Source organism: Equus asinus, chromosome 10, assembly GCF_041296235.1.
Source record: "Equus asinus isolate D_3611 breed Donkey chromosome 10, EquAss-T2T_v2, whole genome shotgun sequence".
In the NCBI taxonomy this organism is placed as follows: domain Eukaryota; kingdom Metazoa; phylum Chordata; class Mammalia; order Perissodactyla; family Equidae; genus Equus; species Equus asinus.
The window spans coordinates 48,906,410-48,930,349 of record NC_091799.1 but is presented as its reverse complement, the minus strand read 5'-3'; the positions used below and the strand labels follow the sequence as shown (position 1 = coordinate 48,930,349).

Sequence of the window (23,940 nt, the reverse complement as noted above, 5' to 3'; positions counted from 1 at the left end):
TGCCTGTTTCCTGTTGTTTGGGGCACCTGCTGAGTTTCTGTGTGGTTTCCTATCATTGGCCAATTCCTGAGTCTGAGTCTAAGACAAGAGTATTTGACCTCCAAGAAGAATACTTTGACTCTCTTTCTAGAGCTTTCCTAGTGCTAACCTTCCCAAGAATCAAGCAATGGGTGGGGGTTGGAGGAGGCAGGGGCTCCACCACAGCATAGAGGGGAAATGGGGGCACTGAAGAGAGGAGCCAGAATTTTTGAAGAAACTGAGGAAGAAGTAAGGCTTCCAAGCCTGTCTGCTATGGATTGCCCCCTCTCTCCACCAAGGGCCTGTTTCAGACACTTTTCCCAGTTCCTGCTGAGCTACAAAGTAGGGAAGCTAATGGGCTGTGTTTCTCCTGGTCTTTTGGGCCCTCCTTGGTCTGAGAGTTTCCTCCTCATTTTTGCAAATTGTTTTAATGTGATACGATAGGGTTGGGTAAACCCTATCAAAACCTAAGGTCTGGGGAAGCTTTTGGAGGACTGTGGAATCCCCATTCCTCCGTTGTATCTGGTAAGAACAGAGCCAGTACCTGCGGGCAGGAAAGCATGCCTAGACTGGATCAGAGGCAGATCTACCTCCAAACCATAGGAATCGCAAATACAAACAACAGCTAACATTTTCGAGCAGTTACTATTAACTGGGCAGTTCTAAGTGCTTTGTGTAAATAATCTTCAAAACAACACTATGAGACTTGCGTTACAGATGAGAAAAGTGAGGAACAGAGAGGCTGAGAGTTTTCAAGTTTACACAGTCACACAGCTAGGCAGCAGGGGAGCCAGGTAGTCTGACTTCAATGCTCATGTTCTTAACCACTACTGTGCTGCCAGTCAAAGTACACCTCAAGAAAAACAGCTGTTATGTAGCCTAGCACCTCCCCATTCCACCCCCAGGGAACAGACATACACAGGCAGCCAGGCCTGTAGCCATGTCACTGCATTTATCACCACCTGCACAACTCACCCCACTCACTCACAGGGCTCCCATACCTCTCCTCCCTGGCGTTTTCCACGGAGGTCCGTCAGGCTTGGAGACAGTTTAATGACATCCTACAGGTTCCTTCTTGTCTCTAGGCTCACTTAAGCCGAGCATTGGACAGGAAAAGAGGCGTAAAAGCTTGGCCTCTGTGAACCTTAATGATATCCAGGTTTCCCCGCCCTCAGTCCAGCAGTCCTGACTTTAAACCCTCCTAGGACTCTACCAACTGCCACTTGTTCCCAGGGCTGGCTGGAGCCTTGGTTCCACACAAACTCCCACCGCCCTGTCCTGCCTTGGCTCAAATGCACTCCTCTTTATGTCTGGGGAAAAGTCATTCCCCAAAAGGAAGCAGCGGCTGCTAAATTTTCTAAACATGGAGTAATTAGTCTTCTCTCTCTCACCCCACCCCAAAGGGTTGCTTGAAGTTTGACCTTGCTGGACCTCAGTTTCCTTATCTGTAAAAGTCTGGAAAACAGATTTTTGTCCTGTCTGCCTCCTGGGCTGATAGTTGAGTGAGTACAGAATGAGTTCGCTAAGAGGAAAGAGTTTTATACACTGTTAGTCACTGAGTGAGCAGCAAGGATTTCTGGCCCCATCTCTGCCAATGGCCTCTGTCCACAGTGCTGAAGTCACAGCCAAGCCAGCTAGGGCTCTTCAGTCCCTCTTTTTTTTTTTTTTTTTGGTAATATACTAATTTATTCATATATATTCACTTTACATCATTATGTTTTAACACTCATCAAAAACAAAAATATGGAACACCTCACAAATTTGCACGTCACCCTCACACAGGGGCTGTGCTCATCTTCTCTGTGTCATTCCAATCTTAGCATCTGTGCTGCCAAAGCGAGTTCTTCAGTCCCTCATCCCACCTTAAAGTAAGTGTCAAGTACAGAGCTTTCCAAACCTAAGGACTGCCCTAAAACTCAGAAGCTATTGTCAAAATGTTTTTTATTTCATTTATTTCAAGGCTCTTTGTTTTTTAAAATAACTATAACACTCCTTTCAAAATCATAATATGTACAAATGGGCATGTGACTTAGCAGCTCAGGGAGAAGAGAGGCTGCAGCCTTCACTTGGTGTGGGTGAACAGCATGAGGTGACTACCCAAAAACTGATTTAACCTGAGGCTACAAGGAGAGAAGTTCAAAGTCAGAAGAGGGAGGCAGGCCAGCTCATTTGTATGCTGTACCGGCACTCCTGGAAAAAGCTAATCAGAGCCAGGCACCAAAAACTGAAACCTAGCCAGGGAAACATGGCCACTAGGCTGGAATTAAACAAGGCAGAAGAGGAACCTACGAAGACCTGAGAGGTGTTCACCCTGGAGAAGAGCAGACTTGAGGGATGCAGATGGCTGATGATGTCTGGCCAATGAGACCAATGAGATCAGCATGACCTCAAGGACAGAGCTAAGACCAAAGGTGGAGGAGAGGCAGAGTTCTGCTGAACAGGACCAAACGATAACTGGATACCAGGGAAGGTGGTGAAGCTGTGTAAGCATATGACAGCAACGTTGAGTTGGGGTGGGATACCAGGTATCCAGTCCTCTTGAGACCTGCGATGCCAGTAAAGGGTTAAGCACCTTCTGGTGCTTGCCCAGCTTTGAGGCCGGCTGAGCTGGAGGGAGACCCATGATTATATGGACCCACGTGACCCCAAAGCATCAGCATCACTGTGTGTGGAACCTTAATTTCTTTAGTTCAACCTCTTAGACCAACTGTTCTGCCTCCAGCTCTGGGTCCCGACCTGAAAGAAAAGATCCAAGATCTCAATATGCCTAATATCCCCTTCTGAAGTGGGCTCTGGAAAGCTTGCCTCTAGGACCTGATGTTGCACGCCCTCTGCTGGTCATTCCTAGCACTGTCCTTTCACTCCAAAGCAAGAAATAACCCCTTTGAACCCTTATGGTACTGGGCAGCGTAAGTTCAGAACATGCAGGGAGACGCCAGGCAAGCACCAGGGAGTTAGATCGCTAGTCAGTGTTCAGTCAGTGTGCAGGATCAGAACTGAACCTGCGGATGAGTTCAAGTATCTGTATCAAGATTAGGGTTCACCCATGCCTAGGAGGAGAGCTGAGGCTGAGGCTGGGTTTGGGGGACTGTCTGGTCCAGGACTAAGACCAAGGTCAGTATCTCAGGCTGAGGCCAAAATTGGGACTCAGTGTGGGACTGAAGTCTGGGCTCAAGTGTCAGCATGAAGTACGCATCCAAGTGAGATGCTAAGAGTCTGACCTCAGAAAGGACTCAGTCTGCATCCAAAGTAATGGGATCAATGTAGCATTCCTATAGCAGGTGGTAGTATCAGGTACTGGATCAGCAGCAGTCACTGGAGAACTCAAGCAGAGATATTACCAGGGGAGAAGTATAAGGGATGGGGGACAGAATAAGGTAGTCACTAATTTCTTAGGGCTTCTCAGCCTTAAAGAAGGTAACGGGCAGGCTAGGGCCCCCTTTCTCCTCAGAAGGTGGATCCCAGCATTCTAGTTCCAGCTTCCTGTTAAAGCCCCTCATCAACCCTAGTAGTGCCACGTACAAATTGCAGGTACAACTTGGGAAGAAGAGAGGTCCAGGGGCCAGTCTCGTCACTGCAGAGAGCTGAAGCTGTGGGAGTAATCTTCCTTTCCCTTAGGATTCTCTGTTTCTCTTGGCAACAGGGCCTGGCAGCCTCCCACACCCAGATCTTAGCAACCATGGGAGCCCCTGGCAACTGCTGCCATGGTGACAAGACAGGGAACTAAGCATGGGCTGAGGGGGGAGCACTTCCTCTGGAGCCTTCAGGATTATGTGCAAGATAGGGGGCTCCCCCTCCCATCCACAGTCTGGGAGGGAACATGTGCTTCTGTCTAAACACCTCCTCACTGGCACCCACCCCCACCCCTGCCCCTGGTTCCCCTTCCCCCAGGGTGAGGAAAGGACGGGACACCTAGGGTTATGACGTCTCAATGGGTAAGTGGGAGTGTTTGGAACTGACGTGATCACAGATGCATGCATATACCAGCAGACATGGTGTCAGGGTGTCAAGAGCCACAAAGCCACACTTCACCCACTCTTTGCCATGTCGACACAGGCCTACACAGTCATTTAATCATACATGTACACTAACACAAAATCACAGGCCTACACAGAATCAGGCACACTACCACACAAAAATAATTACCCAGATATACTCTCACTCACAAATTGCAGTACAGATACAACAGTACAAATAACTCCCAATCACACTCAAATGCTTACAGACACACTCACACACCCAGATATCTGTGAACATATTGAGTAACGGTTAACTTTGTTGAGCATTAACTACACGCCAAGCTCAGAACTAGGTGCATTACATGTGTTACCTTAATTAACCCTCATACAACCCTATGAAAGACTGTTGTTGTCTATCCCCATTTTACAAAGGAAAAATGAGGCACAGATGTGGCAAGTAATCTCACAAGGTCAACAGTCTGCCTCCAGAGCCTACATTCTTACACCCTGAGCACCTTAGTGCCTCACACACACAGCTGACGCCCAGGGAAATGCAACACAGGGCGGCAACAGTGAACCCGGCAGACAATGGAGTCCAGGCCACCAACACCTGAAGGCACAGCCCTGCACCCTCGAAGGTCTAAGCCTACAACTTAACATTAGCAGGGACCAGGTAAGGGCCGGTGACTAAACTCTCTGCCTCCACATTGGCACAGGCAAGCTGGAGGAGGCCAAATAGAGAGAACTGGAATAGGAAGAAGCAGAGCCACCCACAGCCCAGGTCCCCATGAGTCTGGAGGTGGGGGAGTGAGAGCCCCCAGATCTAAGGAGCCAGCAGCAGTCCTGGGCTCCCTCATCCTACCTTGCCTATCTCCATGTCACACTACTGCATTCCCTCACCACCCCACCTCCCCTCCCTTCCTCATTCCTCCTCACCCCACCTCTCTGTCCCAACTTTTTGCTGCTCACCCCATCTCCCACCCGGTCTATTCCTTGTTCCCCACTTCCCCTTCCCTTCTCATTCCCACCCCTCCTCACCTCCCACTCCGTATCTCCTCCCCATCACCCTTACCCCATCTCCTCTCCATCCTCCTCTTACCCTGCTTCCTTTCCTTCCTTTACACCTCACACCCCTTTACACCTGGCATCCCCATAGTGAGTACTAGAAAGAAGGCAGGTAGTGGAGAATATGCAGAGCTGACCTCAGGACCCCTAGACCTTTCTCCTGCTCTGTTCTGCTCTGTGGCCTAGGAAATAATGCTCTCCAAGCCTCACTTTCCAGCTCTATCTAGCTTGCATGACCTCATGGGTATCCAAACTCTGTCTCTGGGAAACGGTAAGTGAGAGCTTCTGCCCTGGCCCTTCTTTTGTCCTCAAACTCCCTAAGAATTCCTTCCCCCTCTTCACCCGCGGCTTACCCCCTCCCCACCGCCACTCCCTCCAGCACAGATGGGCCTGGGAGACAGAGACGTGGGCGCCAGGCACCCTGTCTGCTCAAACGTCGGCTTCCGCTGGCGACCGCCTCCGCAGCCCTGCCTGCTCCGAACAGCGGGGACACTGGGGCTGAGATTTAATGGGGGAAGGGGGGCTGAGATGGATGGGAGACGCTGAGGGTATTAAGAAAGGAGATCAGTGGGGCTGAGATGAAGAGTTAAAGGGGGCAGCTAGGATAGGGGAGACCATGGGAGTAGATAAAGAATTAAGAATAGGACGAGGCAGAAAATTCATGGGGGAAAGACAGGACCAAGAGGGGAAAGTAAAAGGAGGCTAAAATGCGGGAACTCGAAGGGGAAGTAGGGTGAAAGACTGTAGGGGAATTTTAATGGGGATTGTGGGGGTTGCTGAGAAGGGACGCCGCAGGAGGGAGCCAGGATGGGGGGATAATACGGAGAAAGAAAAGGGGACTCAGAAAGGAATCAAGGAGGTGGCTACACCTGGGGAGAAATACCAAGTTAGAAAGGAGGGAGTAGAAAGGTACTTAAACCCTGCATGTCTACAGGGGTCTGTTTTGAGATTCGGTCACGTCAGGTCAATTCCGGGTCAAGGTAAGGTAAAGCTAAATCAGGTCAGGTCGAGGTCAGTTCCGGGTTCGATGGAAGACAGGTAAGACGGCGTGACCTTTTGACCCTGGTCCAGGGACTACACCTCCCAGGGTGCACTATTCTCTCCCCTCCCCTCCTAAACGCAGAAAGGAAAGAATGCCCAGAGTCCCGGCCAACTGGTCGGCGCAGTTTTCCTTTAAGGCTGCCTTTGACGTTGCACGGGTTCCAGAAGGTTCTCTCGGGATTCGAGCCGTGGCCAGTAAGTCCCACCTTCTCAAGCCGGACATTGGACTAATATAGTTGCCCGCCCTCTTTCGGGTCTGAGCCCCAGAGACCAACCAATAAGATTAAAGGGCGCGTGGAGTTTCCGCCCCCTGTCCCCTTCACCAATGACACGACGAGATAGCGAAGAGGCGTGGTTGATTGATCCCAGAGCGCACCAATCAGACCCGCACCCATCACGGCCCGGAATATGTGCGCGTGTGGCCGGGTGACGGGGGCGGAGCGTGGGCGACTCTTACCGACCGCTCGTTGAGAGCTGTCCAATGACAGCAGAGGCCGAGCTGAGTGACGGGCGCACGGCGCAATGGGCGGCGCGGAGGCGGAGCCGTGGGGGCGGTTCCTGGGCCCGCTGTCTGCCGCCGGCGGGCAGGCGACTCCTGTCCCGACTGGAGGCGGCGGAGCCGGAGCCGGGAGGGGGCAGCGTGTCTGACGGACCGCGGCGGCGCCCGCAGCTCCTCACCGGTGAGGGCGCCGAGCCAGGACTCGGGGGCTCCGGGAGGGGGGTGTTGTGAAGCCAGGGGTCTCGGTGTCGGGGGAGTGGGACCGGCGGGCCCATAGGCTCTTCTGCCGTGGGGTGCGGGGACTCGGGGTCTGTCAGGTGCTCGATGTCCGCCACCCTCTCACCGGGAGCAGCCAGCGTCTGGGCCAGGGACAGTCGGCCGGGTCGGATTGGGTTCCGCGGGGCAGAGACGTTCTGAGCCGGCCCAGCCTGCCAGCTCCGGTGACATCACCCACCGCGCTCCCCGCCGAGCCCCCTCCCCTCTCCTCCCCTCTCCTCCCCTCCTTTCCTCGCCTTTTGTCCCGTCCGAGCTCTGCTCTGCTCTGCCCCGCCCCGCCCCGCCCATCTGCGAGGGAGGAGACTCCCAGTCAGGGACTTCATTGAGTAGGTTCTTGGGGATTGGGGTCGGGTCCTCCCCGGAGAGAGAGGCGAGAAGAACTCACTGCCTCTCAGGCCCTCACAGACAATCACACCTGTCACAGGTACACACGCTGCCGCTCACAAGCACACACTCGCACTGCCAGCCTACTGTCACACTGCCATACAGCCGTTCTCAATCAGCCAGACAGTGCTGCATCGGAGAGCAGGTGGCCGCTGGACCCTATCCCTTCACTTTCCACGCCTGGGGATCAGGTCCAGCTCCTGCTGCACCGGACAGGCCTTGCTGGGCAAGTGCCTCTGGGAACCTGAGGAGGCGGCTTCCAGAGCTGCAGCTTTCCGAGCAGGCTCCCGGGGAGCCGTCAGAGGTGAGGGGCTGGGCCGGGCATGTTTAAGCGCACAGTGCTCTCCTGCCCATCCCCAGCATCACCCCCACTACAGGCCCGAGGAGCTTTCCGGAGCTTCCCACACTTCTGGGGAGAAGACTTCTTAGCCAGCTTGATGTTTAAAATTCAGCTGGAGCCCTTAAAACTTCGAGCGTGGACGCTGAATGGGTTTGTAAAGTTTCGGTAAGTCCCTCCGGAGAAGGGCGCTCATACCCATACCAAGTCAGTTCTCCACGTCACATCCCCTCCATTGCCATTCCTCCATCCATTCCTTCCTCTGTCTCCTCGTCTTCTCATCCCCATTCCATATGAGAACCCCTGTTCTACCTCACCCTTACATTTGAATGAACTGTGTGGCTCGTTATTCATCTCCTATACCAAACCCTCAGGCGTCCATGTTCCACAAACACCACCTCCAGTATTTCAACTCTCTCCATCTCTCTCTTTCAACCCATTGGTAACCCATTTTCCACCTAAGCCATTTCCTTTTGTCATCCCTCATCCCCCTCCATCAGTGCTTAATTTTCTGCATCAACCATCTGCCCTGCCTCTGCCAGGCCCCCTTGCCATTCCTCCTCATTTTTCATTCCCGCCTCTACATTAACATCCTCTTCATTCTTCTCCATCAAAGGCAGTGCCATGCCATGGGGCTCCTTTGTCATTCCAACACGTGGCTTGTGGGTAGGGGGAAGGAGGGAGGGAGGGAGGAAAGGAGGAAGAAAAAGGCAATTCCTGAAAGAGCTTGCCAGGTGTCTGTGGAGGCAAGAGAATTATAGGTCTAGAGCAGCTAGCAGGTGGGTGCCAGGGAGGAAGCTGGCTGCATGAAGAGGTAATGCAGGGACAGCCAAGAGGAGGGCGGGAGCATTGGAGGCTGTTCCACTTGCCCTCTGCCTAGAAGCTGCTGTAGGTCTCCGGGGTCACCCTCCTGGTGTGGTAGGGTTCCTTCCCACGCTCAGGGGAAAGAAGGGGTGGGCTGAGGCGGAGATGGCAGACCACCCCCAGCTCCCTCTCAGATGGCTTTCACTGCTGCTTCCGAAAATGGCTGCCCTCCCCCAGATGCTCTTTCTTCTCTGCCTCCTCCAACCCCGGCCTCCCCCACCAGGCGTGACGTGCTGGTAGGGGGAGAAGGGGGAGTACCCGCCTTTATAAAGCCTTCTCTTCGTCAGAGTGAGGTGACTCCCAGAACCATGAGTCAACCCAGCCACCTGCAACAGGCCCTATGGGGGCAGGAGCGAGGGCTGTTGTCCCTGCCTACCTGGGGCCTTGAGGCCTCTCTTTACCCATTACAGCCCTCACTCCTGCTGGGAAAGCCTGCACACCTCGCTGAAGCAGTCAGTGGCAGAAAAGCAGGCCTCAGCTGTGGCTGCCAGCCCGGGACATTGCTAGAAAGACTCTCATTCTCCGGGCTTTGGCAGGGGTTTGCCAAGTCTCAGAAAGGCTGGAGAGTGACTTCTGGCCATTTCCCCAAATAGATGTAGCTACAGGAAAGTCCCCTTCCCCTCACATCCAGCACAGAGATAGTGGCAGAGAGCGATGAGAGGAGAATTAGAGCCCTAGGTTTCTCCCTCACATAACAAAGGCCCTGCACCCAGGGCCTATCAGAGGAGTGTGGGCCTGGCACCAGGACAGATCCTAAACCACAGGACAGGTGCAAGGATGGGACTGGTAGGGAGGGGACTAAGAAAATGGTGGTTAGTGCCCGATTGTCTCTTAACAACTAAGGTTTAAAAAGGCCCTACCCTCAGGATGCTTTTGTTCACTAGCAGGGGTGCTTAGGAGGCACAGACATGTTTTCACACACAGTGTTGTCTGTGGACGCTGGGAAATGAGTAAAGGGAACTGTTGCCCTGGTTGGGGAAGGACAGAGTCATCTCCTTGCAAATGAGAGAGTTAGAAACAGCAGTTTCCAAAGGCTGAGGTTTATCCTCTGATCTGAGACGCACGTGTGGCTTAGCACTGTCTAGGGAGCAAGGGCAAGGAGGCCTGGGGTCCCCAGTGGCAGAGAGGACTCCAAGCACCCACACCCTGAGTCAGCCTGGCTGGCCAGGACAGCTGACTGAAGACCCAGACCTGTCCCCAGTCCTGGGCCACTGCCCCAGCTGCCCTTAGCCTGGGCACCATGCCTGAAGCATGGCGTAGGAGACCACGATGCTCAGGTGACCTCACCCAGTCCACTGCCCTTCGCCAGCTTCTGTGCGTGGGTCTGTCAGTCTGTGGTGCCGCCTCACCCAGCAGGGCTTCTTGGGGGTCCTCAGTCTGGCCCAAGAACCTGGGCCTTAGCCTAGCCCCAAGAAGTGGGCCACAGACCCCAGCTTCCTGCTGGGAGCTAAGGAAAGAATCACAGAATCCTAGAATGTCAGAGCTGGAAGAGATCATCTAGACCAAACCTTTCATTTTACTGATGGGGAGACAGAGGGCCACAGAACAGGCATGACCTGCTGAAGGTCACACAGTGAGTCATTTAGAGCTTGCAGGATCATCAGGAGCAGGGCTGGGGCAGAAGGGAAAAGGGTATCAAGGATTGTCCCTGGGTTTCTTTCAGAAACAAGGAGACCAGTGCCGGTCCAGTGGCTGTGATGGGCAAGGATTATTACAAGATTCTTGGGATCCCATCGGGAGCCAATGAGGATGAGATCAAGAAAGCCTATCGGAAGATGGCCTTGAAGTACCACCCAGACAAGAACAAAGAACCCAACGCGGAGGAGAAGTTTAAGGAGATTGCAGAGGCCTACGATGTGCTGAGTGACCCTAAGAAACGGGGCCTCTATGACCAGTATGGGGAGGAAGGTAAGAGGGCAGTGCTCCAGCCTGATACTGGACCCCTGTCCTTGCCTGGGGTCCTGGGTGACCCTGTTCTCATAGCAAGGAACTGGAGGTTGAGGAGGGGGTGAGGGAGACAAGTGTTCCCAGCACCCACACCCAGAGGAGAGAAGAGACCACCCACCACGCAGCCTCAGCCTACTATAGCTCTCCCCGCCTCTCTCTGTCCCTCTGCCTCCTCAAGTGCAGGCCTTAGAGAGGTCTGGAGCTAGAGCCAGAGGCCTTCCCTCTCCCTCCCTCACCTCCCAGCCTTATTAGTCCTGCCTGCAGTCCCTGCAGCTTTATTGGCTGATGAGGAAGGTCAGGGAAAGGGAGTATGTGGCTCTCTGAGGACAGAGCACCTATAGTCATCAGCATAAAAGTTTGGCCCTTAAGCAGCCTGGAAGTTAACCACTGGAGCTCAGAGCGAGAGATGGTCGTCCCCTCCCCTGCCCCCTCCCTGCCCACTTCAGGCCAGCAGAACAGAGGCGGAGCTTCACCTCCCTGAGGAAGTGGCAGGGATCCAAGGGTGGAAGGGGAACTGCTGCTGGCATCCTGCCCCCTCCCTGGGGTAGCTGGTGGCCACGTACAGAGCGGCAGGAAAGGCCCAAATAAAGCCTCTGAGAGGGCGGCCCCTCCCAGTACATCCCACGGGCATGATGTAGCTGCTAATTCTGGACCTGCCTCTCAGGGCCGCCTGCCATCCGCCAGCCACAGGCACCTGTCAGGCTATATTAAGAGACATTGTCACAGCTGAGGACTCTCCTTCCCCAAAGGAACTGTCCTTCCTCCCCAACGGCATCTGCCTTTCTTCCACATTCTCCTCCTTACTCTCCCCACTCTAGCCTCAAAATTAGATGGGCTAATGATACCTACTGTAGCTGATACAGAGTATGTGCTCAAAAGAATGTGCTTTCCTCTCCTCCTTGCCTTGTGCTCCACGCCCCTGTCCTCTGTGCACCCCAGTCCTCCAAAGTGCCTCTTCTTATTCATCATGCCACGAGTTCCTTCCGTTTTTCCCTGCTCACCTGCTAGACTTGCCAACTCCCAGATTCACCAGGCATCTGCTGGAATCCCCAGTATTCTCTCAGCTAAGAAATTTTTCTGTCTGGGAGGGAGGGGGCCGTAGGGGTGGGAGAAAGGGAATCAGTGCAGACACCATGCCACCCTGTGGCCTGTCTAGGAACTGCACTCACTCTTCCAGGGGCCTCCCCTCTTGTTTAGGAAGCACGTGGGAGCTGGGAGAGCCAGCCTAAGTGAACGGCAAAGCTCAAGCCCTAGGCCCAGACACCAGGTCCTCATGCAGATCTGCATCCCAGCAGGGCTTCTGAGAATGCAACACGACCTTAAGGAGACATCCAGGACCTGGGGAGGGAGAAGCAGGCTTGGAAATGTGGGTTATATTTCTGTCTGCTCTGCCCCCTCCCCAACAGCCAGCCAAAAGTTTGTGCACACAAACTCTGTGTGCAGCCCTGGCTGGGGACAAGTTGTCCCCAGCTTGAAAAGGAGGTGGTAGGGTACAGCAGGAACCCCTACAGAGAAATCACCCCCTGCTGTCATCATTAGTCCAACCTCCCTCTCACTGAGCTCTGCCAGGCTTCTTGAACTCACCTGATAATCAGACCCTCAATAGAAGGAAAAACAGATCCTGAGTCTTAAGGGAGGGGTGAAGAGGCAGCTGCCAGGAGTCTCTGAACTGCCTGCCACTTGGCCTCTCTAATGAAACCCAAATCTGCACTGTGGTCCCAGGAATAAGAGGCTAATTTAGGTTCAGGCTTCCACAGCCAAATGAAATTCTAGATAAAAGGCCTCAGAGAGAAGAGTCTCTTCCCCTAGCCTGGGCCCCACTGCTGAGTCTACATATTCTAGATCATTTCTCAGTGTTAGTCCCCCCACATCTGCTCCCCACGCCTCCACTATGCCCACCACCACCATCCCCCGATGAAGGTGGCCTCCAGGAATATGAGCCCCTTAGACAGGACCTGACTCTAGAGAGCAGCTGGGGTCGCCACCTGCAATATGCCAGCTCATTCGTGCATTCTGGTTGCTCTGACATTAGGTATGGGCTAGAGGGCTTGGTGCTGTGTAAGTCCAGGGAGCCCATTCCCATTGTAGTCTGTGTCCATCCACTGTGTGAATGGCACCCCAAGGAGTTATGCAACACTGAGCCCTGACTGTGGGAACAAAACATTGAAAACTTTTTCCAGAGAAATAGCTCCTTATCTCCAAGCTAATGAGCTTTCCTGCTTTTTTGGGCCCCCCTCATATCCCATTTGGGCAGAAGTCAGGGAAAGAGGAAACCATGCTGGAAGCAGAGTGAGAGTGGGGTTCCTCCTGGACTGTATCCCCACCTTATTTGGAACAGCTCGCTTACTAGCCCCCTGTGTGGTCAAATCCTGTCTGATTGCTTCTTGCCCTATGCGTCTTCGGAGATAAGCAAAGATTTAAGAGCCAGGTATGACTTGCAGTGTGACCTCAGGCCAGGTTCTCAAGGCTTTGTAAGACATCTTTGGGCCATGGGTACGTGGAAGAGATTACAGGACTAGAAGTCACATCCTCCAAGTCTTCTAGTCTTAGCTTTTCCACATGTCGCGTAACTCGGCCTCTTTCAACCTCAAGATGTGCTTTATTATTAAAGATTTTTATTTTTCCTTTTTCTCCCCAAAGCCCCCCAGTACACAGTTGTGTATTTTTAGCTGTGGGTCCTTCTAGTTGTAGCATGTTGGATGCCGCCTCAGAGTGGCCTGATGAGCAGTGCCATGTCCACGCCCAGGATTCAAACCGGGGAAACCCTGGGCCGCCGCAGTGGAGCGTGCGAACTTAACCACTTGGCCACGGGGCCGACCCCCAAGATGTGCTTTATTATTAAACAAATACTTCAGAGTAGAAATTAATCTTGCCAGAGACTTCTGACTCTATTAGGCCAGCCCTTTCTGGGAGTTAAAGGTTGCTTCTTTTGTTAGGCCCATGAACTGGGAACAAGTGGGCAGGGGAAGGAGACTGTGCGGGTGGGGGGCAGGAGCAGCCACACTGCCCCTAACTTGTCCTCCTTCCAGGCCTGAAGACTGGCGGTGGTTCGTCAGGTGGCTCCAGTGGCTCCTTTCACTACACCTTTCATGGGGACCCTCATGCCACCTTCGCCTCCTTCTTTGGTGGCTCCAACCCCTTCGATATCTTCTTTGCCAGCAGCCGCTCCACTCGACCCTTCAGTAGTTTTGACCCAGATGACATGGATGTGGATGAAGATGAGGACCCATTTGGTGCCTTTGGCCGCTTTGGTTTCAATGGGCTAAGTAGGGGTCCGAGGCGAGCCCCAGAACCACTGTACCCTCGGCGCAAGGTGCAGGACCCACCTGTGGTGCATGAGCTGCGGGTGTCCCTGGAGGAGATCTACCACGGCTCCACCAAACGCATGAAGATCACAAGGCGGCGGCTCAATCCTGATGGGCGAACTGTGCGCACCGAGGACAAGATCCTGCATATTGTCATCAAGCGTGGCTGGAAGGAAGGCACCAAGATCACTTTCCCCAAAGAGGGCGATGCCACACCTGACAACATCCCTGCTGACATTGTCTTCGTGCTCAAAGACAAGCCCCACGCACACTTCCGCCGAGATGGCACCAACGTGCTCTACAGTGCCCTGATCAGCCTCAAGGAGGTGGGGCCGGGGTCAGGTTGTGTGTGCATTGGTGGGGGAATGATGGGACATTCTGTCCCCACGTCAGTCTTCTCCGCCTTTCCTAATTACTCTACCCCACCTTTCCTCACTCTCTGCCTCATTCTCCCCAGGCGCTGTGTGGCTGCACCGTGAACATTCCCACCATTGATGGTCGAGTGATCCCTTTGCCCTGCAATGATGTCATCAAGCCAGGCACCGTGAAGAGACTCCGAGGGGAGGGCCTTCCTTTCCCCAAAGTGCCCACCCAACGGGGAGACCTCATTGTCGAGTTCAAAGTTCGCTTCCCAGACAGATTAACGCCACAGACACGACAGATCCTTAAGCAGCACCTACCCTGTTCCTAGGCTCTGCCCCAGCCAGCCCAGAGTCTACCACAGCAATACCCCCCACAGTCACCCCACCCAGTGTGCACCCAGTTTGATGTCCACTGGACACTGGCAACTTTTTCTAAAATGCAAAAAAGCCACTAGTTTTCAGGAAAATGTTCCTGTCCCTGACCCCTTTCAGAGCTGGGCTGCCTTGGGGGAGTGGGAGGGAGGTGGGGAGAGCTAGCCCAGGCCAGGGGTCAATTTTCATGTCACTAGCTTCGAATCCAGTTCCCACTCCACTGACTGGAGAGTGAGCTGAGTGCTACTTGGAGCCAGAGAGCTTCCTTGTCCTTGCTTGTAAATAGCATGTCCTCCTTCCCCTCAGCTTGGCTAATACCTCTCCTCTCCCTTCCCTTTGGCTTCCTCCTGTTTGGGGAGGAAGAGGATAGAAAGGACACTGCTTTCCCACCCTAGCCTCACCCCTACAGCCACAGTGTCCAAGGTTATCACACACATGTTCATGCACACAAAGCATTCACCCAGAGCTGTCTGTGCCTCTCCAGGGTTGAGACAGGAACGAATGGTCCATAACCCATGAACCAGGCCATTGAGCACGAGACACTTTTCATGTGGGACAGGGAAGCGAGCGGGACCCTGAGCAGCCTCCTCGACAGCTCCCCTGCCAGACCTGCAGAGCTGGAAGTTCTGTCCTCCATGCTGCTCTTAGGAATGTGCGAGGGTGCAGGAGAGGGAAGGGGGCCTGCTGTATTAAAGCTCAGAGGTGGGGGGCAGGGTCCATCTCCTAGCCTTCATCAGGAAGGGAAAAGGCTTTGGGGTCAGGTGGCAGCTATTCCCCACCAAGAGATTCAGGGTCACAGGTTTCTCCCCACACCTCTGAACTCAGGGCCTAGCCACCCCCAAACTTCAAATCCCATTTTTGTGATATGTGAAGCTACTTATTTCTTACCCTTCATGGAGGCTGTGTGGGGACTTTCCAGCCCTTTGATGCCTGTGTGACCCCACCCCGCTCCCACAGTTATATAAAAGTCAAATAGTGAAGGAGCTAGGGGAAGACTGCTTCAGCCAGGTTCTGGGGTGGGGTCTTGAGGTTTTCTCACTTTGACAAGCCCCTGAATGTTTTTATAGTAGTTTTTTTTGTATTTTTTTGTAATGACAGTATTATGGAAAAAAATAAAGTATTTTAAAAATACAGCATCTAAGCAGGAACAATGAACCTGGGATGGGGGTGGGTGCGCAGTGCCACTGGCAACCTCCCTTCAGGGCCCTGGCCACCTTTGAGAAGCCCAAACAGGCCCTCAATATAAGCTGAAGCTGACTCCTTCCTTCCTCTAAGCCCAGACTCCTGAGGTTTCCAAAATGTATGCACCAAACAGCAAAGACGGAAGACACCACTCAGCTATTAGAGGAAACATCTATTTGGAAAGACTGTCCTTGGTTATGGGAAATAGAGACTATCCTCTTTGAAGGATGTGCTAGCATGAGAACTAATAGACTTTACATGGACTGGAATTTTCCTTTGAGAGAAATTGTCCTCCTAGGAGAGGATAGGGGAGGACTTTCTGGCTGACTAGAAGAGACACATCCCCAAAGACAAAACCTGGGGCAGTGGAGAGGGTGGCTGGAGGTTCCTGGCATCCTTGGCCCATGCTGGCAGGGCCTGGCTGGGGACACAGGCTCCCTGGGAGACAACACCATTGCTGATCCTTGAATCTCACAATTTTCTGGGGAGGTCTGTCCTGGTCTCGGAGCTACCTGTGCCTGCTGAGACAACTCTGGTCCTAAGGGTCTGCATGCTGACTGCATGATGCACTTGTTACTTTCCTTGGATCTGGGTAGGGAGGAGCCCTCTAGTCACAGGAATGCCCATCTGCAGGCTCTGTCTGGGTGTAGACTTCCTTCTGGTGCTGACTTTCCTCCCCAGAGTCTTCTCCAGGATCGTGCCCATCACAGCCATGCCCTCCTGAGCTTCAGCATCTCCAGTGCCATGACGACAGCTCCCCTGGGCCTAGGCTCCACACAGAGGCTAACACTGACTAGGCTTATAACAGGGACCTTCCTGTCCTTGCCTTTTTTCCTGGGACAACTCCAGTGAAGAAAGCTCCTCATCCTTTTAGCCAAGATACTTTTGGGAGGAGCCTACTCCTTCCAGTGCAGAAACCAAGGGGTCTTGCTCAGAAGGGTATCTGCTAGTCCCCTGGGCTGGGCAGGAAGGTCCCCAATCCTGCATCTCCTACTCGATGCTCTCCTGTTTCAGGTCTCCTAGACTTGTCCCTCTCTTCACTTGGGGCTAAATTCTTGTCCTGGCTCTTCCCTGAGACCTGAAGCTTTGGGATCCAGGTCTGCTGGGCCAGACTGCTCCCTCTGGCCTCCATGTGGGGACACTGGACCTAGAAAACTGTCATGTCCCCACTGAGCACTCTGGGAATGGGACTCAGACCTTATAAGCCAGGCTATCTGAGGACAGGGGCACTTCAATGAGAAAGCTCTGAAGCTGGCTCTGCAGCTCTACCTTCTTGGAGGTTGCATGGGGGGTTATGGTCCTTTAATACCTGTGTAACCCTACATGCACACACATATACACACGGCTATAGAAAAGTCAAGATAGTAAAGGAGCTGGAAGAAACACTGGTTCAGCCATGTCTTGGGGAACAGGGTCTTTATTGGGTTTTCTCTCTTTGACAAGTGCCTAAGTTCTTTTACAGTAGTGTGTGTGTGTGTGTGTGTGTGTAATTTTGCAAATGACAGTACTACGAAAATCACTAGCTCATTTGTATGACAGTAATATGTTCTTTAAGGCTTGGCCATCCCAAATCTTGGGCAACCAGCACTTGGTGGTGGGGGCATGCCTTGGTCACTGGAGCCCCTTGACCACTCCAATAGCCCTTTAGCTTCTGGGCATCTTCCAGCTCACTGACTCTCAGAACATTTTCCAATTGTGGGCTTAGGAGCTGGAGTCTTCTTGGACTTCACTCTCTCCCTGGACTCTTTGGCCCGTGAAGGAATCTCCAACATCTTTTTCCTAAAGTGGAAACTCCAAGAAGATGTTCCCCTCTTGGGATCCAGGTCTGCTGTGGTGATCCCCTCCAGACATTCTCTCTATTCCCTGCCTCTGGGGCACTGCTCCTGCATGGCTGGAGTCTGTCGGGATACAACTCTACTTTCATCCCTTGGGTCATATCCTGCCAGTGTTTCACTTGGAGTGACTCTGGACTGCCTCTCTTGACCCCAATACCGTCCCATTCTGCCTTGATTTGTCCATGATGATGGGTGTGAGAAGCCAAAAAGTTTATCTGTTCTTCTCCTCAGGCTAAAGGTCCTGTGTGAACCGTGACCAACATCTCAGGGCCGTCTGTGCTTCCTTGCTCACAGCTGAGGGGACAGGAAGAGGACTATACAGAATGTTGACTTAGTTTTTTGTGACTGGCTTGTCTTTCAACCTGCCTAAGGGTTTCCTTCAAAGAGCTAAGCAATCTCAGCTTAGCCATCCATGAAACATGGGTGGCTAAGAGAGAAAGGGCCCTGGGGAAGGGGCCATGATTGGGTCTCTGTCAACTTGATAGTTTTATGGATTCAAGGACTTTGAGAGGTAAGCTCTACCTCTGCCACAACCAAAACCATATAATCTGGGCTTCCTAGTGCTTGTCTAATGCCTATATCAAAGAAAGAAAGCTTCTAAAAGGTATTCAGGCAATGTTCCTGATTCACTGAGGGTACCAAATTTCTGGTTTCCAAGTGGCTATAGGACTTCCCAGGAGGGGGCAATATATAGTTGCAGCAAGCCATGAACAATACACATCTGCAGGGATCCCTCTGTGATAGACCTGCCTCAGCTTATTGCCAAAGTAAACCTTCAAGGCATTTTCTAATTGCTTCCAGTCTAGGTTTTTTATTAACACATTGATAAGCCATTTCCCAAGCCAAACAAATCATTTTTTATCTCCTCTGCAGAATCAGCCCCTAAAACCTTCACTGGGTAACTTTCTGAAATCCTTAATAGGTTACATTTGGGGCCTTTCTCAGACTATGCCTCAGACACTTCCTTAAGTCATTCTCTTACTGAAATGTTGCTGGGCCCCTCACATGGAAACTTCTGGGTGCCACAATCCAATCTTTTTTAGATCCTTGTTCCTTTGGCCCATAAACACAGAGGGCTGTGAAAGCCTGTGGCTGATTGTTCCTTAGCTGAGACTTGTCTGTTAGTTGCCCTGAGGTTGCATCAGTTCCAGAGACTCTTGGATTCTGTAGGCCAGGACACATCAGTGTTACGTGAGATTCTTTCAAAGGTGGTGCTCTAGTTGGTTCCAAATATTATTGCTTATAGAAAATTCTCTAGGAAGAATGGAGACTGGCACATAGGCCTGGCAGGACAGGCTGTACCGATAAAGGTTAAAAAACATAAATTTTCAATCTGCTTCTGCAACAGGTGTTAAATTTCAGTTGAAGTGGGAGATTGTACCTCATGCTGGGTCCTAGGAAGAGATACTCCAGAGGCCCTAATCCGGGGTGAAGAAGAAGGTAGTAGGAGTGGGAACAAGGATTGAAGGTGGGCCTGAGGTAGGAGCTGGGAATGAAACAGAGTTCAAGATTGGGGAAACAGTGGGGAATCTAACTTGCATTTAAACTGGGGGGTGAAGGAATGGATATTAGAGAATCCACTGAATAAAACAAATGGAGACTCCAGTAGGGAGTAACCACCAGAAACCAGGACAGTAGCCACAAGGGGCTTACTGTGAAAAGAGGGGAGGCCCTAGAAGAGCTGGCTCCACTTACGCTGCAACTGGTCCCCCTAGGTTTGGTGATATGGGAGCTGCCGAAGACTGTACAGTTGCTCTGGTTTGTCGTCAGTGCTCCACAATGGTTGGGAGCATATCAGCAAGTGACTCCAAAATAGTCCCAGAAGAATATGTATATGTCTATACATGCCCTCCACAAAGACTGGGAGACTCATTAGTTCCAGTGATTTAATGAAACCTCTGTTCAGTAATTAACCAACCACTAAGCTAACCAAGCAGAGACTTCAGTGGCCACAAACAACAAAGAATATAGACTTTACAGATTTAGTTCAGAAAAGTAATTATGCAACAACAACAAACTCTGGAGAAAGTAAGATTTCTAGAGTTGCCACATTATATTATTTAAAATGTCCAATTTTCAACAAAAACTACAAAACATGCAAAGAAACAAAAAAGTGTGGCCCATATACATACACAAGGGGGGGAAGCAATCAATAAAAAGTGACCCTGAGGAAGCCCAGACATTGGACTTACTAGACAAAGACTTTAAATCAGCCATGTATGTGCAATGTAAAGAAAACTGTCTTAAAAAGCTAATGGAAAGTATGAAAATGACGGCTCACCAAATAGATAATACCAATAGGAAATAGAAATTACTTTTTAAAATATAACCAAATGGAAACTTGGAGTTGAAAAGTCCAATAACTGAAATAAAAATTTCAATAGGAGCTCAAGAGCAGGTCTGAGCAGGTGGAAGAAAAATCAGCAAATTTGAAGATAAGTCAATTGAGATTATCCAATGCAAGGAACAGAAAGAAAAAATAATAAAGAAAAATGGACAGAGCCTAGGAGACACCTAGCCTGTGGGACACCATCAAGCATAACAATAACAGATAATGGGAATCCCAGAAAGAAAGAAGAGAGAACAGAGCAGAAATAATATCTGGAGAAATAATGGCCAAAAACTTCCAAAGTTGTCTACACATCCAGGAAGCTCAACAAATTCCAAGTAGGATAAACACAAAGAGATCCATACTTTGACACATCATAATCAAACTGTCAAAAGACAACACAAAGACAGAATCTTGAAAGAGGCAAGAGAAAAGTGACTCATCATCTATAAGGGATCCTCAATAAGATTAACAGCTGATTTCTTATCAGAAGCCATGAAGGCCAGAAGGCATTGGATGACATACTCAAAGTTCTGAAAGAAAAATTCTATACTCATCAAAACTATGTAACAAAAATGAAAGAGAAATCAAGACCTGACAAACAAAAACTGAGAATCCATTGCTAGCAAATCTTCCCTAAAAAAAATACTAATGGGGGGCCAGCCCCGTGGCCAAGTGGTTAAATTTCCATGCACTTGGGGCTGGCCCCATGGCCAAGTGGTTAAGTTCACATGCTCCACTTCAGCATCCCAGGGTTTTGCCAGTTCAGATCCTGGGTGCGGACATGGCACCACTCATCAAGCCATGCTGAGGCAGCATCCCACATGGCACAACCAGAGGCACTCACACCTAGAATATATAACTATATGCTGGAGGGCTTTAGGGAGAAGAAGAAGGAAAGAAAAAAAGAATGGCAACAGTTAGCGCAGGTGCCAATCTTTTAAAAAAAAAATTTCCATGCACTGTGCTTCTGCAGCCCAGGTTAGCAGGTTCAGATCCTGGATGTGGACCTACTCCACTCACCAGCCATGCTGTGTAGGCATCCCACATGCAAAGTGGAGGCAGATTGGTGTGGACATTAGCTCAGAGATAATCTTCCTCAAGCAAAAAAAAAGAGGAGGATTGGCAACGGATGTTAGCTCAGGGCGAATCTTCCTCACAAAGGAAAAAAATATTAATGGGAGTCCTTCAGACTGAAATAAAGGAAACTGGACAGTAACTCAAATCCATATGAAAAAATAAAGAGCAATGGTAAAGGTAACTAGAGAGGAAAATATAAAAGATAGTATAAATGTATATTTGTTTGCAATTCTTTTCTCCTAGTATCTGATTTAAAAGATGCTGGCATAGGGATGTCACCAAGATGGCGGTGTGACTAGTCTTCTTTGTCTCTCCCCCTTCAAATCTACAACTAATTGGACATTCATCGCTTAACAAAGGATATCCATATAGCATCTCAGGATGCTTGAGAGACCCGTGCTGCTATACATCAGAAGGAGGACGGACTTCCCCCTGGGAGGAGGTGGAGATAGGTGAAAACTCTCTGACCCCCAACCCCCGAACAGCCTGGTACCTGCAAGCGGCTTTCTTCCAGCGGACTCCCCCATAACATCGCCACGCACCAAGGGCAGGAGGGTGCGCACACCAGAGGAGCGACGGTGGAAACAGGTAACTACAGCCCTACCTAAGCCCCCCAAGATTACACCTAAGCCCAGGGGGAAACTCCGGGGTCCCACACCAGTGGCGGCAGGGAAAGCCTCTACTCGCCATTAGCGGAGAGGCCCCACCCAGCATTCAGAACGCCGGGAGGCTTCCAAAGAGAATCCCGAATGGGGCAGCAGCCCACCAGCCACTGCTGCCGGTCTCACAGACTCTGGCTGTTGCCCAGATGGGACAGGGGGCTCCCGGAGATCTCCTGGGAGAGGACTGGGGCTGGGTGGAGGTCCAGCGGCTGGCTCCGTGGCCCAGGGGGAAACTCCGGGGTCCCATTCTGGCAGCAGGGAAAGCCTCTACTCGCCATTAGTGGAGAGGCCCCACCCAGCATTCAGAACACCAGGAGGCTCCCGAAGAGAATCCCGAATGGGACAGCAGCCCACCAGCCACCACCAGACTCACGGACTCCGGCTGTCCTCCAGACAGGGAAAGGGGGTCCTGGAGAACCCCTGGGAGAGGACTGGGGCTGGGTGGAGTTCCAGCAGCTGGCTCCGTGGCCCAGGGGGAAACTCCAGGGTCCTGCACCAGTGGAAGGGAAAGCCTCTACTCGCCATTAGCGGAGAGGCCCCACCCAGCATTCAGAATGCCAGGAGGGTCCAAAAGAGGAGGACCCCGGGCAGGGCAGCAGCCTGCCAGCCACTGCCAGACTCACAGACTCTGGCTGTCCCCTAGACGGGGAAAGGGGCACCCGGAGATCCTGTGGGAGTGGCCTGGGGCTGGGTGGAGTTCCAGCGGCCTGGCTCCGGGGCCCGGGGGGGAAACTCTACAGTCTCACAGCAGCCTCAGCGAAAGCCTCTGCACAGCACTAGTAGAGACACCCTGCCTGGCAATCACAAGGCTGGAAGGCCCTGGGACAAAAGTAGCATAGCTAGGTGAGCTAACCACAGACTGCAGAAGATACCCATAGCTCTGCTGTGACATATAGTGGACAAGTGAGATTTTGTGGGTGCCGAGAGTGACAGAGCTGCAAATATAGGTGATCCTGCTCCTGGCCACTGGGAAAGCCCATAACACTGCTGCAGACCCTAAGGAGGGAGCACATCTAGGTGGTCTGCAACAGTAGGCACCAGCAGCCTGAAGCCCCCGTGTGACTGCCCCCACAGCTGAAGAGGGACCCCCACAGGACCACTGTGACTATGAGGAGGGGCCCAGGTCCAGTTAGCAATAGCTGATAGGGTTCCTGGTTGGTGCAGTGTAAACAGATGCTCCCCCACACACACCAGTTGCAACAAGTGGAAGCAGTAACTAAACTCTATCTCTATGCAGAGGCACAAATCTACACCATCAAGCAGTATGAAAAAATATACTAAATCTCCAGAACAGAAGGAAAATGACAAATACCCAGAAAACAATCCCAAAGACAATGAAATATATAACCTAAATGACGATGAATTCAAAACAGCCATTATTAAAAAACTCAATGAGTTAAAAGAGAATTCAGATAGACAACTCAACAAGTTCAGGAGCTATGTCACAAAAGAACTTGATACTACAAAGAAGAACCAAACAGAAATACTGGAAATGAAGAACACAATGGAGGAGATTAAGAAAAATCTGGACTCTCTGAACAGTAGGGCCTATAATATGGAGGACAGAATTAGCAATTTGGAGGATAGGAATATAGAAATGCTGCAGGCAGAGGAGGAGAGAGAACCAAGACTAAAAACAAATGAAGAAACTCTCCAAGAATTATCCAACTCAATTAGAAGATGTAACATAAGGATTATAGGTATACCAGAGGGAGAAGAGAAGGAGAAGGGGGCAGAAAGCCTGTTCAAAGAAATAATGGCTGAGAACTTCCCAAACCTGGGGAGAGAGATGGAACTTCATGTGACAGAAGCCAATAGATCTCCAAATTTTATCAATGCAAGAAGACCAACCCCAAGGCATATAGTAGTGAAGCTAGCAAAAGTCAACGACAAAGAGAAAATACTAAGGGCAGCCAGGCAGAAGAAAATAACCTACTATGGAATCCCCATAAGGCTATCAGCAGATTTCTCAGCAGAAACTTTACAGACTAGGAGAGAGTGGAACGATATATTCAAAACTCTGAAGGACAAAAACCTGCAGCCAGGAATACTCTACCCAGCGAAAATATCCTTCAAATATGATGGAGAAATAAAAACTTTCCCAGATAAACAAAAGTTAAGGGAGTTCATTGCCACAAAACCTCCTCTTCAAGAAATGCTCAGGAAAACCCTCATACCTGAAAAATCAAAAAGAGGAAAGGGGTTACAAAACCAAGAGTAAAGGAGATAAGTAGAAGGACAATAACAGAAAGTAGCAACTCCCCATCAGAACAGGTTAGCAAAAGTTAAATAAAACATTAAAGATAAAAGGAAAGGAAACACCAAGAATAAATATAACCTTGTCATTTTAACAACAAACTCACAACACAAGAAAGAAGAGAAAAAAAAATCTGACAATAACAACCTAGAAGGGGAAGAGAAAA

At 51.2% G+C, this 23,940-nt stretch overlaps 1 protein-coding gene and 1 non-coding gene across 5 annotated transcripts; one reads left to right on the top strand and one right to left on the bottom strand.

The window, feature by feature from the left end:
* Nucleotides 1–1,755: 1,755 nt before the first annotated feature.
* On the bottom strand, nt 1,756–1,858 carry LOC123289625 (U6 spliceosomal RNA). Its single transcript, XR_006533690.1, has one exon. It is a non-coding gene; the product is annotated as a U6 spliceosomal RNA (small nuclear RNA).
* Nucleotides 1,859–6,622: 4,764 nt separating this feature from the next.
* DNAJB5 (DnaJ heat shock protein family (Hsp40) member B5) lies at nt 6,623–15,560 on the top strand. 4 transcript variants are annotated; one of them, XM_014866105.3, is made up of 5 exons: nt 6,623–6,763; nt 7,283–7,747; nt 10,107–10,351; nt 13,420–14,021; nt 14,153–15,560. In XM_014866105.3, exons 2-5 carry the CDS (start codon nt 7,566–7,568, stop codon nt 14,384–14,386), a joined length of 1,263 nt encoding a protein of 420 aa, XP_014721591.1. In that variant the 5' UTR covers nt 6,623–6,763; nt 7,283–7,565; the 3' UTR covers nt 14,387–15,560. The 4 variants fall into 4 exon arrangements, with proteins under 4 accessions (XP_014721591.1, XP_070375364.1, XP_070375363.1 ...); XM_070519262.1 differs by having other exon boundaries at nt 6,640–6,763; nt 7,620–7,747; XM_070519261.1 differs by having other exon boundaries at nt 6,686–6,763; nt 7,603–7,747.
* The last annotated feature ends 8,380 nt before the right edge of the window (nt 15,561–23,940 follow it).

Excerpts from the sequence above, each read along its gene's own strand:
- DNAJB5 (XM_014866105.3), top strand. The coding sequence starts at position 7,566 with ATGTTTAAGCGCACAGTGCTCTCCTGCCCATCCCCAGCATCACCCCCA. Across the intron at positions 7,748-10,106 it reads AATGGGTTTGTAAAGTTTCG|AAACAAGGAGACCAGTGCCG; the intron begins GTAAGTCCCTCC and ends GGTTTCTTTCAG. Across the intron at positions 10,352-13,419 it reads TGACCAGTATGGGGAGGAAG|GCCTGAAGACTGGCGGTGGT; the intron begins GTAAGAGGGCAG and ends TCCTCCTTCCAG.